This window comes from Carya illinoinensis, chromosome 16 (genome assembly GCF_018687715.1).
Source record: "Carya illinoinensis cultivar Pawnee chromosome 16, C.illinoinensisPawnee_v1, whole genome shotgun sequence".
NCBI lineage: Eukaryota > Viridiplantae > Streptophyta > Magnoliopsida > Fagales > Juglandaceae > Carya > Carya illinoinensis.
In genome coordinates this window covers 20,392,407-20,410,425 of record NC_056767.1, presented here as the reverse complement: position 1 = coordinate 20,410,425, position 18,019 = coordinate 20,392,407, and the positions used below count along the sequence as shown (strand labels likewise).

Here is an 18,019-nt window from a genome sequence, read left to right as displayed (position 1 = left end):
CTCCTCCCACGGCAGCTCAACAAAATGGGTTTCAAACCCATTTCCTCCTCCTAGCATCGCTGTATACAACCAAAATGGCCACCGAACACCACCTCATGGGCTTCCTCTCCATAGTCTCCTTTTACCGTGACTCTCTCTCTCTCTCCAATGGGTCACTATACCCATATAGACTACGTTTCACCACCGTGCACTGTCGTGCACGGCTACCCATGCCACCTTACCACCACCACCATGATCCTCTCACCACCACAACCTCTCCCAACCATTTTCATGTCCAACTGAGCTACATATAGCTCTCACTCTCTCATGCTCAGTTTACACTACTTGTGGTCGATCTGCTGCCATGAGCCACCATCCAGCCACCATCTCGCCACCGTAGCTCCACCACACCTCCCTCAAGCTCCTCCATGCCCACCCAAGCTCCTTAAACTCTCCCCCTCCATTTCCTAGTTTAGCCATACGCAGCCCAAAACACCTCCACAAACCACCGTGCCTCCTCCATGTGCCACCTCGGCATCGCCATGAGGCCACTAGGCTAGGACCAAAACCAAACCTTTCCCCAATCAGATCCACACCCGTAGCCACTTTCAATAGCCCAAACTACCACTATACGGGGTTTAAACTCCACGTACAAAGCTTCTGATGCCTTTTACCGTATCAGGTTATCCCATCGATGGTATAGCCCTCTATCCCTCATTATTTATATTAAATGTTAGTTAGTTGATAGGTTGTGGACTTTGCTGTTAGTATTGTGGAGCTCGCTATATAGTTGTGAAGTGAAGTGTAGTTGTGAAGCATTGGGCTTGACTGTGTAGTGTGCTGTGAAGTATGGGTGTGAGGTGTACGCCGTAGTTGTGATGCAACGTGGTGTGTGAATTGAGTAGACGTGGAGTGTACTCCATGTAGTGTAGCGACGCATCGTGTGACGTGCACCGTGGTGACATGTGGCGTAGTGTGAAAAGAGTGCACGTGGCGTGTGCTCTATGTTGTGTAGCAATGCACTGTAAGGTGTGTCACATATAAAAAGATGGTTGCGTAGTTGAGGAGCATAGAAGGTATTGTGTGGCATCAAGAACTGTGTAACAATGTCCCAAAGTAGCCGTGATGTGGCATGTAGTCTAAGGTGACTAGTGTCACCTTGTGGTTGACTTATGGCCGAGATTATGTGTGAAGTAGTGGAAAAGTATCAGAGTAGTGCAGCGGAAGCATGACAGGAGTAGTGTCATAACTTGGGATTTGTCTCGAGCTACGTGGTGTGACAGAGGTGCATTTGTAGATGTAGTCCTCTTGTTAAGTGTTGGGATGAACTTGTACAGGGCCGGGAAGTAGGAAGAGTCCTATCGACTGGGTCTGAGCAAGTTGGTATTAGAGTATAGAGTTTGTTTATACAAGTAGGCATTCATTGAGCTATAAGTTGATCTTAGGTGATAAAGGGATAAGGTATATGTGCCTCTGGCAAGACACATGTACCGGATAGGTTTACCATATGTAATGGGTAATCTGCCCTCAGCATGGTTGCACGATGTTTAAGTCTTAGAGTTGGCTTAAAGTCATATGGCATGCATGGATGGGAAAGTGGATTAAGTATGAGCTAGGATATGTAAAGTTAGTAATGGGTAAGTTGTCTAGGATTGGGATGCGTGACTTAGTCTGAGTCACGCGTCAAACATGTGGTGGATAGAATAAGAAAAAGGTCTTAGTATCTTAACCCTAAGGTGAATTACGAATGTTTACTTTAAGGAATAAGATTCCGAAAGTTTTAGCATAGTAAATGGCAAGTAAGAGCCCAGGGATGGATGGAGAGTGTTCCAAGTGAAGTATGGTTCTATTTTTAGAATAGTTACTTATGTATTAGATAGAGAATGACGTGAGGTTATGTGTATGCATGTAGATTGCCATCTGACACACACACAAATGGACTGCATGGAATGAGAATGGCATGAAGTCTAAGTAAGTATTGCGTTCATACTCTTTTAGAGTTCTCTTAAATAAAGTAAGACAAAAATGAAACTCTTTTTCTATAAAATGAAAATGAAAGGTTTTTTGTAAGAAACACGCTTTACGAAAAAGAATGCTAAGAATAAGTTTTCAAGTATAAGTAAATAACGGTCCTCCTTAGCAGCTCCTTTTCACACACCCAAAGTACGTAAGTGTATGCATGTGGATGGATGCTATAAGTGATATGTATTGTACGTATGTTCAAGAAAGGAAAGGAACCAAAGCTTTAAAAGATACAGAAACTAACTTTTTTTTTTTTAATGATGCAAATGAAAGAAAATTGCTTTTAAAATGACTTTTATAAAAAGAAAGAAAACTATTTTTTTAAATGACTTTATGAATGAAATGAATTAAAGAACTGTAAGAACTAAATGAAAGGACTGAAAGGACTGAAAGGATTGAAAGGACTGTAAAGGACTGAAAAGGAATGAATGGATTGAATGCATGATGTATGAAGATACGTAACGGCCATATGAACCGAAATGGAAAGGTACCGAAGGGCTAGACTAGGCAGATTGCAATGCCGGGTGAGTAGTATTGGTAGTGCACTCAGTGTTGCACCCTGACAGAATGGATTTCCAACCTGTGGCCATGGGAGGAATTAGGTCCAAGAGACTGTTAAGCCTAACACACGGGGCACAAGAATATGCAACGGCCAATGAAAGTGATAGGAAAGAATGAATGGATGCATGTTAAGAAAGAATGCATGTATGTATGTAAAGACTTATGCAGGAATGTATGTATGAAAGATGTATGCATGAACAGACTCTTTAAGAAATGAAGGCAGCAATGCATGGGGAAATGTTTTAAGAAAGAAAATGTTTTTAAAGAAAAACCCCATCTTGCAACGTTTTAAAACGAACTAAATGTCCATACATGCTATGTATGATATGTATGGAGTGATGAATGCATGATTGAAAAGCTATGTTATTATATTTTAACTATATGAACTAATGCTTACAAGTCATCAATTCATTTTAGTTTTTATGCGTGCCCTCCTAGGCATAAGATGATCATGACATGTCAGGATGAGCATAGCCTAAGGGGAACAACACAAAAGCCTAGGCATGCTTTTGTATGAGAGACTTTAATTATGAAAATTAATGTTTTTTGCTGTAACCTTTTTAATTAAGAAAACAAGTTTCATTTATAAACATTGAGTCTTTTATATCTTAGCATGAAAGGAAAAGAAATTTCAAAAGGAATCATAATTCCTGTCTATTTTTATTAAAATCATTTTCAAAAGTACCCACCACGAGGATGGGGGTTACAAAGAGAGCAGGGGAGCTCTTGTTTTAAGCTGGGATGCTGGACGTGGGGAGCATTTCTATTTCGGTTGGGAGCTGGACGAAGCCTTATTTTTTTTTGGGACTTTTTTTTCATTTGAGTAGATAAACGGATTTGAACCAAGGGAGTTCTTTCAGGCTTCATCTTCTCTCCACTTTTGCTCTCCTATAGTTGTTTTCTAGTATTAAATTTTGTGTTTTATTTTAGTTATTTAATGGAAAATATTTATTTGATTCCCATAGCTCTCATGTTGAACATGGTTGGCTAAATTCTTGTACTAAGGTTAGAGGTGGAGTTTAATGATTTAGACATTATTTTCGGATCAACATTGGAATTTGTATTGTAAGTTTGATCGATTGAATAGTTTATTATTGGATATTTTGATTATTTATATATTTATCTTAATTCATTGTGATTTTAAAATATTGTGAATGCTTGAAAAAATTTCTGTGATATTCAAATAAGTTTGTGAATGTTTTAACCATCAATCATTAGTGACTATTTTTCTTGACCTTAAATGCCAAACCCACCAATCAAATGGAACCATTATTCTAGTTTAATTGAAGTAAATCGATCGGAAACAATATTCTAAATTATTAGACAGATCCTCGAAACCATAGTCATTCCCCATATCGATCTATTTTATCATTTTAGTTTTATTCTGTTATTTTAAAAATCTTCATCTCAGTAATTTTCTTTTCTATTTGATTGCACGTTCATTTTAGTAATTTATTTTCATTGTTTGAGTTATTTTTTGTATCACATAAGTCAATCCTGTGGATTCGACCCTGCTAGATACTACAACACCTGTATACTTGCAAGTAAAACTGTACTAAATATTTGGTTCACTAGTTTGAGTCGAAGTTTAGGTGCAACATATATATATATATGTATTTATGTATGTTAAATTTTGGAAGTAGCGGTTAATTTGGAGGCCCGCTAGCTTGATAATTAATGGTATGATCTATATCACTTCAGAAGAAACCATATAAAAGTACTAATTAATTATTACATTGTCCTAGTTGAGTCGAAGTGGTGCATGCATTAATCAGTACATGAGCAAGGGATTTTTCATTTTTGCAAGACTTCTTCACCCTGTTAGATAATAAATAAATAAAAAAAAGGTGCTGAAAGCTTAAAGTGAGCTGTTAAGGAGACACCGATTTTTTATTTGCTAGTCATGCTGATTCCAATACCGTAGGGGTATCAACAGGCTGGCGAAGTAAGAGAGCTAGCTGCATCTTTAGATAGATAAGAGGGAGACTCATTTTTAAGCTTGAGGACTGGTTTGATTCATATTCCCTACAATGAAAAATGAGTCTTCATATCACGAAAGGAGCAATGTTATACACCACACTCTCATTCTATTTTTATATTACTAAGTAAGATATGACACATTCATCATCATTGGATGATAAAAAAATATGCAATAAATAATCATTCAATAGTGATAAATGTGCCACGCCTTACTTAATAGAATCAAAGTGAGACGGTAGTATGATGTACATAATTTTCCTTCATAAAATATTTTCTAGATATAATGAAAACAACATGCCTATATATCCACCCCAATTAAGAAGATAGTAATGGTTAGGAATTCAAAGATGAGCCTACATCGAGATCCATACCTTTCTTTTTTAGGTAGAAATTAGCAGCATCGCATTTGCCATAAATTTGATCAGTTCTGACAATTTCCACCTCTTCATAATTTTGAACAGGAATGGAGTCTTTTCGCAACATTTGAACTACCTCCAACTCCATTGTAACTTCTTTCATTGTCGGTCTATTCCTTCTGTTCATGGACAAGCACCTTTTTACAAGGTTAGCTACCACAATGATCTCTTCTTTCTTAGCCTCCTTCAAGATTCCATTATCAATGATAGCAAATAAATTATTCTCTTCCAATGAAGTAATAAAATACGTGGCTAAACCTTTGGTTTTTGATGTCCTTGTTGAAGAGATCGGCTTTTCTCTTGTTAAGAGCTCAGCAAGAACAACACCAAAACTATAAACATCACTTTTTTCTGTAAATTGACCTGATCCATAATATTCAGGGTCCATGTATCCAAAAGTTCCTTGCACTAGAGTGCTTAAGTGAGTTTGATCAATAGCAACAGATCTTGAAATTCCAAAGTCTGCTACTTTCGCTTTGAGCTTTTCATCTAAGAGTATGTTTGCAGATTTAATGTCTCGATGATAAATAGGTGATGAAGCCATTGAGTGCATGTAAAAGAGAGCTGCTGCAACTTCTGTGGCAATTCGTAAACACATATCCCATGTTAGTGGAAACTCTTCATTTTGATCGTTGAGGTATTGGGAAAGAGTTCCATTAGGAATAAATTCATAGACTAGCATTGGAACTTCTATCTCCAAACAACATCCGAGAAGTTTAACCACATTCCTATGATTAATTCGTGAAAGAATGACAACTTCATTAATGAATTCTTGGATTTTTTCTTCATCCATCGCCTTGGATTTTTTTATTGCAACAATTCTTCCATCTGCTAAGATGCCTTTGTAGACGGTGCCTTGTCCTCCACGCCCAAGTATTCCATTTCCACTAAAACAGTTAGTGGCCAGCTCCAAATCTTTCAAAGTAAACAATTTAATATTTTGAATATGTGCTTCCCTTGTAGATAATTGTTGCTGTAACAACAGTCCACCATTTCGTTGGAAGAACTTCTCCTTTTGTTTCAACCTCTTCCTTTTCTGGACCACTTTGTATGACCACCATCCACCAATAACCAGAAATAATGCTCCAAGGATTATGCTAATACCTTCTCAACTCAATAGAATAGGAAAAGATTACTCCTTGGAATAGTAAAGATATAATAATAGTTTTGAATGAAGATGTTATCTTAAATTAGAAAGATATCTTCTCAAATATTAGAAAGCTAGACAAACTATCTTGATCATATGCGAAAGACATCATGTTAATAGAAATATAGAAATTGACAAGCAATACTGCAAAAGAGAGGAATTCTAACAAAGCACTATTTATTGAGGAAAAACTTCAAACAAAAAGAAAACGTACGTATTATGCTTGTATGCTGAAGCATCTCTTTAGACTAGCAAATAAATTTCCTTTAGAATTAAAGCTAGTCTCTTTTTAAATGAAAAATGGGACAATCTTTAATTAGAAGTTATCTTATTCATGTGGATTTAATACTGCTCAAAAAACTTGTTTCAACAGCTATAAATGATGCGGAGCCTATTTTTGATGTCTATCGATCTCCACAATTCAAATAGCAAGAGTTCAAATAATGAGATCACGGATTGTTCGTCTCAAACCAATTTGGTTCTTAGATAAGAAATTGAGATTTTGGTTTCCTCCCTATAAATGTTCTCAGCTTATAGAAAATATTCACAAGTCAAGATAAAATAAGTAAATCCTCATTGAACTTTACGTATAATATATATGTCTATAGGGCTAGGTCTAAAATCAGACCACCTCAATTTTCTCTAGGATCTTTTCTTATTTTTAATCTTCTTCCTATATATATATATCTTTTTCTCTTGATCAATATAATTTCATTCTTTATTGTTTTATCATTCAAGAACGTACAGTCCATATTTAATTATGTATTGTTTTATGGTGATAGAAAGGCCCATATTTTAGTAAGAGTAGAGGATCAAACTTGGCGGGAGAGATAGGAGATTATGTGGAGGCAACAATAAAAAGCATTGTGGCTGAAGGAAGGGGACCAAAACTCAAGATTTTTTCATATGAAAGCTTCACATAGAAGAAGAAGAAATAGTATAAAGAAATAAAAAGATGCAAATGGTGAATGGCAGGAAGAAGAAGCAAGAGATAGTATCATACTCGACTATTTTCAAGACCTGTTCTCAGCTTCTAAGGAGAGAGAGTTCATATTAATTTTCGGGAAAGCTTGGCAGGCAAGGTGACATCTTCTACGAATGAAGAATTATCAAGGCCCAATACTGAGAATGAGGTGGTTGATACACTAAAAGAGATGAATCCTCCTATGACTCTTGGACCAGATGGGATGGCCCCAATTTTTTTCCAAAAAGTTTTGACATGTTGTAGGAAGATCAATGACAGCAGCAGTTTTGCAAACCTTACAAGCTGGTGAGTTTTCCACTACTTTGAATCACACTTTCATCACTTTGATCCTAAAGAAGAAAGTTATTGAGAAGATTGTAAATTTTAGTCCTATTGGTTTAAGCAGTGTTGTTTATAAGTTGATTTCAAACGTTATTGCTAATAGATTGAAGAGAATGCTTCCCTCCATTATCTCTAATTCTCAAAGTGCATTTGTGCCTGGCTGACTTATTATTGATAATGTCCTTGTAGCTTATGAATTTATCCACTATTTGAAGTATAAGCAAGCTGGTAAAAAATGGTTCATGTCTCTTAAGTTAGATATAAGTAAAGCTTACAATTGTGTTGAATGGAACTTCTTAGAGACTATTATAAATACTATAGGTTTCAAGAAGAAGTTGATCGATATGATTATGAAGTGTGTGACCACTGTGACTTATTCAATTTTAATTAATGGAAAGCCAAAAGGACCAATTGTTTCATTTAGAGGGTTGAGACAAGGAGATCCTCTTTCTCCTTATTTGTTTTTGCTATGCAAGGAGGGTTTGATTTCATTCTTACAAAAGACAGAGAAGAATCGACAACATAAGGGAATTAAGTTTGCAAAAGGGCTCTTCAGATTAAACATTAGCTTTTTACATATGATAGTGTGATTTTTTGCAAAGCAGATGTTGAAGAAAATAGAACAGCTCAAAGGCTACTTGATAAATATGAAAAGGCATTAGTATAGAAGATTAATAAGCAGAAAACATCTATGGTTTTCTCAAGTAAGGTATCAGATGTAATGAAGGATGATATCCTGCATTTGTGGGGTCACTGGTGTTCAATAGTATGAGAAGTATTTAGGCCTACCCCCAATTGTAGGTCGATCCAAAACAAGGGCTTTCTCATAGGTAAAACATAAAGAGGTACAAATTGCAGAGTTGGAAAGATCAACTTCTATCTCAAAGGGGTAAGGAAATACTGATCAAAGCTGTAGCTCTCTCTATTTCCACATATTCGATGAGCTGCTTCTTATTACCTGGTATTTTATGCAAAGAACTGGAATATATGATAGCAAGATTTTGGTGATGTCAAAGATAGGATGGGAGGAGGATACACTAGATCAGTTGGAAGAAGATGTATGAACCAAAGTCTAGAGGAGGTTTGGGTTTTAAGGATTTGCATACTTTTAATAGGGTCTTACTAGCTAAACAAGGATGGAGAATCTTGCAGGTAGAAAATTCTATGCTTCATAAAATCTACAAGGCCAAATATTTCCCACGAGGCAACTTCTTTGATTCTAGGTTGGGCCATAATCCTTCATACACTTGGAGAGGAATATGGACAACAAAGAAATGACTTCTTAAAGGTAGTAGGTGGTAGATTGGTGATGGGAAAATAGAAAAATTATGGTTTGACAACTAGGTTCTAGAACATCCAAAGCTACTGAGGGATGGCAGTGCTATAAGGGTGGAGGAGGAATCAGAGACATTGGACAATATTATTGATAGTAACTCGAGATGGTGGAATGTGGAGAAGGTTAGAGCTCTCTTCAATCTAAAAGTAGCCACTGATATTTTGAAAATTATTATTGCTTTTGGAGAATAGCTAGACAAATGGGTATGTGAACAAGAAAGAAGTGAAAACTTCAGTGTGAGAAGTGCATATAGACTTATCAGAGGGCAATTTAAAGGCAAGTTAGGTGAGTGATTCTCTGTTAGCAGGCATCAGTCCGTCATTGTGGAAGGCCCTCTGGAAGATGAAAATTACTCATAAAATTAAGGTGTTTGCATAGAAAGCTTGTAAGGAAGGCCTACCCACTCAGTCCAATCTTAACAAGAAGAATCTCCCATCAGAAGACAATTGCTATTTCTATACTATAAATGTTGAAGATCTACCTCATGCATTATTTTACTGGCCTCACATAAAGAAGTACTGGAGTAGTTTACTGCCTCTGATGGGTGAGATGGGAAGAGATATGTTAATTACGGATATTACTGTGAAAATGAATGAGGCTAGAAGAGATGAAGATTTGTCTTTTTTATCCTATTAGCATGGGGTTTCTGGTTTATCTTTGAATGAGGTGGAATAAAATGGTAAATGAAAATATCTATATTGAGCCTAGACAAGTTGCTAAACATGCCATATCTTTGAAAAAGGAGTTTACTGATATTCAATCTATGCCAGGCAGTGGGATAAAAAGATTTTGTTGCTAGAAGCCTCCAGAGGTATGTTTTCTAAAACAAAATGTGGATGAGGCTATGTTTAGTGATCTACATAGAGCAAGTGTTGGGGCTATCTTAAAAGATGAAAAATGAGATATTATCATGGCTGCTAGCAAGGTGGAAAATGAAGTTGTAGATCTAGAGGACATTGAACTTTTAGCTATTTTCAGAGGCCTTCAACTATGTGCTAACATGGGAATTCATAAACTTATTGTTGAGAGTAATTGTTTGTTGAGAGTATATGTATATATGCATTTTGATAAAGTGGAGTGCGTTAGTAATTGTGGCTCAGACTTTCTTAATTAAGATCCTACTTAGACTACACGAACATCACTTGTTAATTGCTCTAGCAAAACTTTCATATATTATTTTGCAAAACTTTCATATATTATTTTGCAATTCTTATCAAGCATCATAGTACTCTTTGAATCTAACTTTAATTTTCCTTTCTTTGTAGGTAACTTGCACTGAAGGAGAATTTGAACTAAGTAATGCTACATATATATAGTCGTGGAATGCATAAGCGTTATATTATCAGTTTGAAAAAGAGTCGGGTCCACTATTAAAAAATTAATTAATTTTTCATGTGAATCCCTTATTTATTCACTTTTTTAAAGTAATTATACAGCACTTACGCATTCACGACTACAAGGCCTATCATTTCTCATTTGAACCCATGCACCTAGATCATGCCACCATGCACCAAAAAGACTATATCTATAATATAGATTTCACTGAACTAAACACAATTGGCAATTTTATTTGAGCTTTTTTTAACCAAATAGAATAGAATAGAGATGCTGATATAATATATAGAAGGTTCATAACATCATCAATATTATACATATAAAAGTCTAGCAGAAAACGAAAATGAAAAAATGATAATACGTAGTAATATTAATACTTAAAATTACTAGAAAAACTCCTAATTCTTCCAACATTCAGTACTGTAGTTAGATTGATTGAAAAAGAAGCCTTACCTATAATTATCAACGCCCTGGTGTGCGTACAACGGTGACCCCCATCAGTATTTTTACAGTGTGTGTTGGAACAATGATTGAGCTCCGGATGTGCACATTCGTCAATATCTGACATTGCAAAGACAAACAGATGCAGTAGTGGGATTGTTGAAATGTGGTATGTATAAGGAAAACTCGGAGACATTATTATGCATGCGAACGTTATATATCTGAGATGCATCTCTTATTTTAGGAGACATAATATTGCCTGCCCGTTTATAACAATAATGTTGCACGTTTTTGTTGCTAGCTTGATGATACACCTGATGTTGCATCTATTAATGGAAGGATAGCATGCATGCAGTAGTATATATTATGAATAGATCGAGATAGAATGGTCTCTAGCCTTTCATGATTTTAGTCTGTGTACTTCATGATCTATGTGGGCTTATATATTGATCAGATCATGGATAGACTAAAAGATTTCTTTCAAAATCAGGGTGAGTTTCTCTATTCAATGACTTGCAGTTATATATATAACTTAAGACCAAAATCGTTGAAGTTGCTGATCATCTTGTTTGTCACATTTCAGCTACGCATTGTTAATATTGTTTATATTTTCTTCATGACTAAAGCTTACTGGCATAGAGAGTAATAGTCATATGGGAATCTATTGGACTCATTAATTCATATAATGATTGTTTATTTCTAGTTGGTCTATATATATAAAGCTATACTTTTTAGAAAATAAAGATGATCATATATATGTTTCTGCACATAATTGATTGAGTTATCCATTGAGATATAAACATATAGTTAGACCTGAAGTATAACTAATTGATCGATCATTGATCATAAAGATTTGATTGATCATAAAATTATACTCACAGAAGTATCTTGCAATATTGTGATACATGTAACGAGATGCATGCTATAGAAAAAAGATAATTACCTCTGTGCATGATTCTAATTTGGCAATGAAAACTTGATTTTGTTGATCGCAATGGCTATTTGAGGTGAGGCAAAATAAGTAGGGGTACTGTAACTAGTTCAGTTTGGTTCATTTTTTGACATATTTAAAATCAAACCAGTATATACCAGTTTTAAAATTTGAAGAACCGATACCGCACCAATATTTACATCTATAAACCGATACTTTTGGTTTTATTAGTTCCGGTCCAATTTAGTCCGGTTTATTATATATTATACTATATAATATAGCATATATAATATTATAGTATATAATAATATAGTGATAATATATTGTAGTATATTATAATATATATTATATTTATATTTTAGAGTATAGTGATAATATATAGTTTTTTATATAGGATTTTAAAGTTTAATATTATATTAATTAGTGATTTATTATAGTATAAAATTATTTTATATATAATTATATATATTATACATAAAATCATATATAATAAAAAACTTATATAAAAAATATTTTATACAATACAAAAAATTAAAATATAAATATATGATCTGGTCAGGACTTGTTCAGTCCAGTGTTAGAAAAGGGAAAATCGAAATCAGACCGATTTCGATCGATTTCTAGAAAAATGGAACTAGTACTGGACCGGGCTGAACCAACTGGTTTGGTCAGATCCGGTCCAGTTTACTGAATTTTTTTCACCCCTAGAAATAAGGTTTTCTCTGCAAAATCTAATTCTTTCACAGCATTTTAATTGCCTCAAAAAGCGGTCACTACAAGAAAACAACTTATATATTTGTAACAAATTATTTCTTGCGAAAATAACTATTTTTTACCAAAATGAGTATATTTTCGTTGTAAATAGTCATTATCATCATAAATGCTTGTTTTGCTTGTACTAGTGCGTGCGCATCTCATGTAGTGATGATTGTTGTATAACTTGCATGATCCGCTAATAAATGGTGTCAACACTATTTGAAATAGAGATGGAAGTACTCTCTGAGTCTAAAATGATTTTAGCTTGTGTCCCCTATTTGTGAGGGTTTATTGAGATGGATATATAAGTACTTAAAATGATTCTTTAAATATAGTCGCGTTTTCTCTCTTCAATATGATAAATGCATGCATATTCATTATGAATTTAGATAAATTCATAATGTTTATAATAGTATTCTTATATAGCATAAATATTGTACTAATTGAGTTCATATTAATTGAAATAACTACAATTTATTATTTATAATACATAGGTTATATATCTTTACTGTGTATATATATAAATATATATATATATATATAAAGCTTTACTAGTACTCATCATCATGCACAGTACACTTTTTTTGTTTTTTAATTTTTAAAATTTTTGGCTTTATTCTTCCTAAATTAATTGAGTTTTTCTACTCATCATCCATATACCATATATTTGGTAGGAGAAAAAAATAAAAAAAATATGTATGGTATATGGTTTATGGGGATGATGAGTATAATTTTTCTCTATAATATGATTATTTATATAAATATTATATAAATAATATATTATCCATGTTGTTAGTTTGATAATTTGATAGCTAGCTATTTCTTTCTCACAATTAATTAACTAAGAAATCACTCCTAGGATAAAAAGAAAGCTGCTTGTGTGCTTCATATCATGCACTTCGTTAAGACATTTAGGCTCTTTAATTAATTAATAAAATATAGAAATTCTAAAATGGTCATGAATTGTGTTGATTTGATTTTTGTAATTTTGAATTACATGTAATATTGGCCGACTAGCTAGCTGTCAAATCACATAATTTAAGTTCTTATATATATGAGGCTCATGTACTACACTTTCTGTTCATCACTTAATATTAAAGAGATTATCAACGACAGATCAAGGATCAGAAGACCACCCTTTTTTGTAAGGATATTACTTAAATGAACGTTCATGAGGGAATTGATAAAGGAATTATAATCAAATGGCTATAAATATATACACCCCAAACACAAACTTATATACATGATATATATCATCAAAATTCATTTTTTGTTTCTACCCATGCATGCATATCGAACATCTAATTAATTATTTCGACGATATCCTTTTTCGTAGAACTAATCCACCGTGTCTGCAACAAAAAAAGTTAATAATGTAAGGACGGCGTGAACCAATAATATGTACGTGCTGTGTTCAATATTGTTTCAAACTTACATTCACGGAGTTATATTCAAGAAAGAAGAATTAAATGCATGGGATAAAGAGATTAAGAGAGGTATAAATACCTTGACATCCTTGTGGAAGATAGGGATTTCCTTTGTAGCCATGAGCACATGCACATGTATAAGTGGATATTGTGAAGTTGTGATCACCCAATAAAGTAGGATCATTGCGATGACATTGATACTGCTTGCTGGTTGGACCATGCAATTTCGAAGAGTATGAAGTGGGATGAATTCCCCATTTCAATACCACTGGAACTGATATATTAGGGGTTGGCACAGTAAAATATTTCTGGAACCAATATTTGTCAACCAAGAATGCATAGTTGCATTCTCCATTAACAATATTGTGGGAAACTTTGGGCTCTATAGTTGTGATGAATGCATTGAGATGATAAGGAATTTCAGTTTCGCAGCAATTAGAGGTGCCATTGCTACGATTTCCATGTATGAATCTACCTCTGCCACAAGGAGACTTGCACCCACCAAATATAATGCGCCCATCTAGCGACCACATTGACGCAGAGTTGTTGCAACCCATGACAACGAACGTGTTGTTGCTCTCCGAGAAGGCGAATGGACTATTTTCAAACTCCATATTGTACTCGTTCACTGGTGTAGTACTACAGCTTGCAGTTATGCGATGGCTAACGCGAACGGTGCTCTCTGGTATTGAAATCGCCAGTACTTCCTGGTTGAACCTCTTCAAGAAAGGTTTGGGAATGCCGAGAGTGCTACTGTCCTTTTTACAAACTATTTCAAACCAATTGTCAACGTAGCAATGACCAGCTCCCATTCCAAAAGGGTATGGAATATGAACACCCCCACAACGATCTTTACATGATGAATTTTTTGCTAATTTCGCTGCTGCTTCTGCTTCTGCTAATGAATTAATTGACAACAACGACAAAATGGTCCAAAGCACCAATCTCCCCACCATCTCTATCTCTCTCTCTAGATCTTGAAGAAGAAAAAGGGCGTACTTAGTTGAAGCAGCTACCAATTAAGCCCAAGGCCCAGGTTTTATAATCATGAGATTAATCCCGCGGAGTACGTCCTCGAAGACCAATTAATGTTGTCAGTTTTGGAATTTTCTTCGGAATATTCATCTCTTTCTTTCGCATCTTTCTGCCCTTTTGGTGACATCAACTGTACCTAGTCAGAAAAAATGTATTTAAAATCACTACTTTCTTAATCATTAAATTAAAAAAACTTTAAAACTAAAATCCCGGTAGCGCTGGTCTTTTCAGACGGTGATTAGGGGTTTGAAATAAGTTTATAATCCTCTATACGTTATTACTATCAGCCAATGTAAATACAAGTTTCTTTCTTTGGCTTTCGGAATCAAATGTTTTGGTCATGACTTATAATGTCGCTGTCCCAAGAAGCTAGCAATTCTTAATTGGTCATAGACGTTTGCCTATAGCGGTGATGAAATATTCTTAATTAGCTTGAGTACACGCATCAAGATCAAGAAGGCACACCGCGTCGATCTAATTTTATGATGGAATGGCTCATTAATGCAACATTGGGAATACATGCATAGAAGAAAAATTGGATTTTAGACTCACAGGTTTCCCACTCATTGTCGGCATTGTCGGCATGTTTGATAGATAATATTGTGCGTGCAAAATTGGATCAAAAGCTCCAGGTTTCATAGATAATATTGTGCGTGCAAAATTGTCATCTCAATCCGATGCGATAACAAACATGAGCAACGTCGTAGCATTAATAAGAAAATGACATATTGATTCTCTTTTGTTGAACGGATATATAGACACGTACCCGGGCCTGCATGGTTCTCGTCAAATTTATAAAATAATTGTTCGTTATTATTTCCATGAACCTGTATGCACTTATTTCTCATGATCTTATCCCATTAATTTTCTTTCTGTTTGGTTCTTAATTTCTTACTTTTTTTTTTTTGGATTATTTTGTTCAATCTGTACTGTACGTACTTACGTTTGTTCCGAGATAAACCACTTATTTTGGAGATCGAAACCACGGGCCATCTTTTACTGGGGTCCATTGAACCTTATCAATTCTCACCGCCCCTTCTGGATCAAATCGAGTTTAAAACGTCAAGCAAGTCGATCACCACGCAACATTGTTGGTCAAAAACTCATTCTGAAAATATTTTTCTTTTCCCATATAACAGTTGATATACTGCAAGTACTGGATGATGAGAGCTGATTAACTGCAGCAAAAAGAAAAGAATATCACTTTCACGTATAATTAATTTACATTCATGAGATCATTTTGTTTACTCTGTTCGATCGTTTCAATATTGCCCGTTAGTTTCTTTGTTTTTGTTTTTCTCTTTCGTGTATTTTTTCCCCTAGTATGAAAGTAATAGCTAGTTAATAGCAATAACTGATCTCAATATGTTTTTCCATATCTTCTATATATAAAAAGTGTGTATAAAACGGAAAATCTTGTTTTAACGGTTTTTCTTGTTTTTCCGTTAAAGTTAACACCGTTTGTTTTAACAGTTTGACACATAAAATGAAGACATAAATGTTGAGAGAGATAACATTCAATGTTGTTATATGATTTATTAATCTCAATAATTATAATACTTAATAGTTTATATAATAATAAGTAATTAAAGATTAGTTATTATATTTTTCTCTTTCTCCTTAACATATACACGTGTATTAGGTGCCTAAGACGTGAATCCCTAAGTATAATATACGTGTATTATATGTTTCATTAACTCAGATTATTGAGTATTCCAAATTTAAAAATCTCATATAATATATAATACAAGTGTGTTTAATCAAAGTGTTTTTTTTTCCCATGGTAGTAGGACGTAGCTTTCGCTAAGTCATATTCCATAAATGGGCTTGTTATGATAGGCAAGTGACAAAGGCCGTGATCCTTGAGCTAATCAAGAAAGTAAATTCGGCCAACAATTTCAAAATATATTTTATGATTTATATATATGCTATATATAGAAAATATTATGCCACAAATTTTATAAAAAGATTATGTTTTAACTTTATGTGGTCCTTGATCGACTCAACCAACAGCAAAATAAGAATTTCAATGTTGTCTCTATTGATTGTCTACAGGATGACATAAATTGATGAATTATAATACAAACATCAAACGACACATATTTTGAACTACCATTTGTGTTAGACTTTTATTAAATTTTTCGTATACATCTTTGCTAAAATTATAGACGTTATAAACATGTATTGGATTATATGACACTTTGAACTAATTTTTTTATTTTCTCTAATATGCCTTAAATTATTAAGTGACATCAATAATTATTATAAAATATATATTATTTTTTACAAATAATCATTTCATAAAATTAGATAAACGTGCTTTGCACGTTACTCCCACCTAGTACATATAAAAATGTGAGGAGAAAATTAAGTCATTGGAAAAGGCATAGATATTTACGTATGAGCAACAGCGGAACCAGCAAATGTATCTAGGGAGGCCAACTAGTACTTTTTAATTCTGTGACACATTTATATAAAGAATAATGCTATATACAATTTTAGGATATGCAAATTTTACACATTTCATTTAGAAAAAAAATTGAGGCCACTATTGAAAAATAATTTTTTTCATGTAAGTCCCAGATTTTCTTAGTTTTTTCAAAGGAAGTGTGTGAGATTTGCACATTCTAAAATTGTAAATATCATTTCTCTTATATAAATTAAAAAGAGATCGAAAAATCGTAAAAATATAACTATAAACTATTTTTCTTATATATCATTGACTTAAATAATCTTTCTTCTATTTTCACTATATATTCCATATTAAGAAAACCCAATATTATATAACAAAAAACTTTGAGATCCATATTAATAGTTTATTATTTCTCTTAAACTTAGTTTTAATTTTAATTTTGGAGAACTCGCATACTTGAAAATAGATAATATATAGAAATGAAACAAAAATTTGGGACTATATAAAAAATTGGAGAGAGATTCTAGGTATATCGATCAAAATTTTAAAAAATTTTAAAGACCATATGGAAATTATAAAATTTTTTGGGAGGGCCATTTTCTATATTTATAGAATTATGTATAAAATATAAAAGAGTAATTTATGTTTTCACAATGTTTTGGGGGGGCCATGAGGACAATGTGGTTCTGCCACTGCGTACGAGAGTTATTAGAGACACAAATGGATCTCACAAACTAACTTACGTGATGCTATGTGTTGAAAGAATAACTCCTCTGTTTTTAATTCTTTCACGTATTCTGCCCTTACATGCTCTGAGGCAAAGCCTCTCAATATATATACAAACGTAAAACAGAATATTCTCTAGTGCTAAACAGAATATTCTCTAGTGCTAGAACAGCTTTACAGCTAAGAAATGTTTGGTTGTTACAAATGA

At 33.8% G+C, this 18,019-nt stretch overlaps 2 protein-coding genes across 2 annotated transcripts; both read right to left on the bottom strand.

Annotated features, from left to right (window-relative positions):
* Positions 1 to 4,875: 4,875 nt before the first annotated feature.
* On the bottom strand, positions 4,876 to 6,857 carry LOC122298891 (wall-associated receptor kinase-like 1). The gene is made up of 2 exons (XM_043108733.1): positions 6,851 to 6,857; positions 4,876 to 6,062 (listed from the first exon to the last, which is right to left on the bottom strand). Exons 1-2 carry the CDS (start codon positions 6,855 to 6,857, stop codon positions 4,876 to 4,878), a joined length of 1,194 nt encoding a protein of 397 aa, XP_042964667.1.
* A 6,691-nt stretch (positions 6,858 to 13,548) lies between these two features.
* LOC122298890 (wall-associated receptor kinase-like 10) lies at positions 13,549 to 14,634 on the bottom strand. The gene is made up of 2 exons (XM_043108732.1): positions 13,717 to 14,634; positions 13,549 to 13,562 (listed from the first exon to the last, which is right to left on the bottom strand). The coding sequence occupies exons 1-2, from the start codon at positions 14,591 to 14,593 to the stop codon at positions 13,549 to 13,551; spliced, it is 891 nt and encodes a 296-aa protein (XP_042964666.1). The 5' UTR covers positions 14,594 to 14,634.
* Between the last annotated feature and the right edge of the window lie 3,385 nt (positions 14,635 to 18,019).

What these genes read in the sequence shown, in the direction of transcription:
- LOC122298890 (XM_043108732.1), bottom strand. Translation starts at nt 14,593, where the DNA reads ATGGTGGGGAGATTGGTGCTTTGGACCATTTTGTCGTTGTTGTCAATT.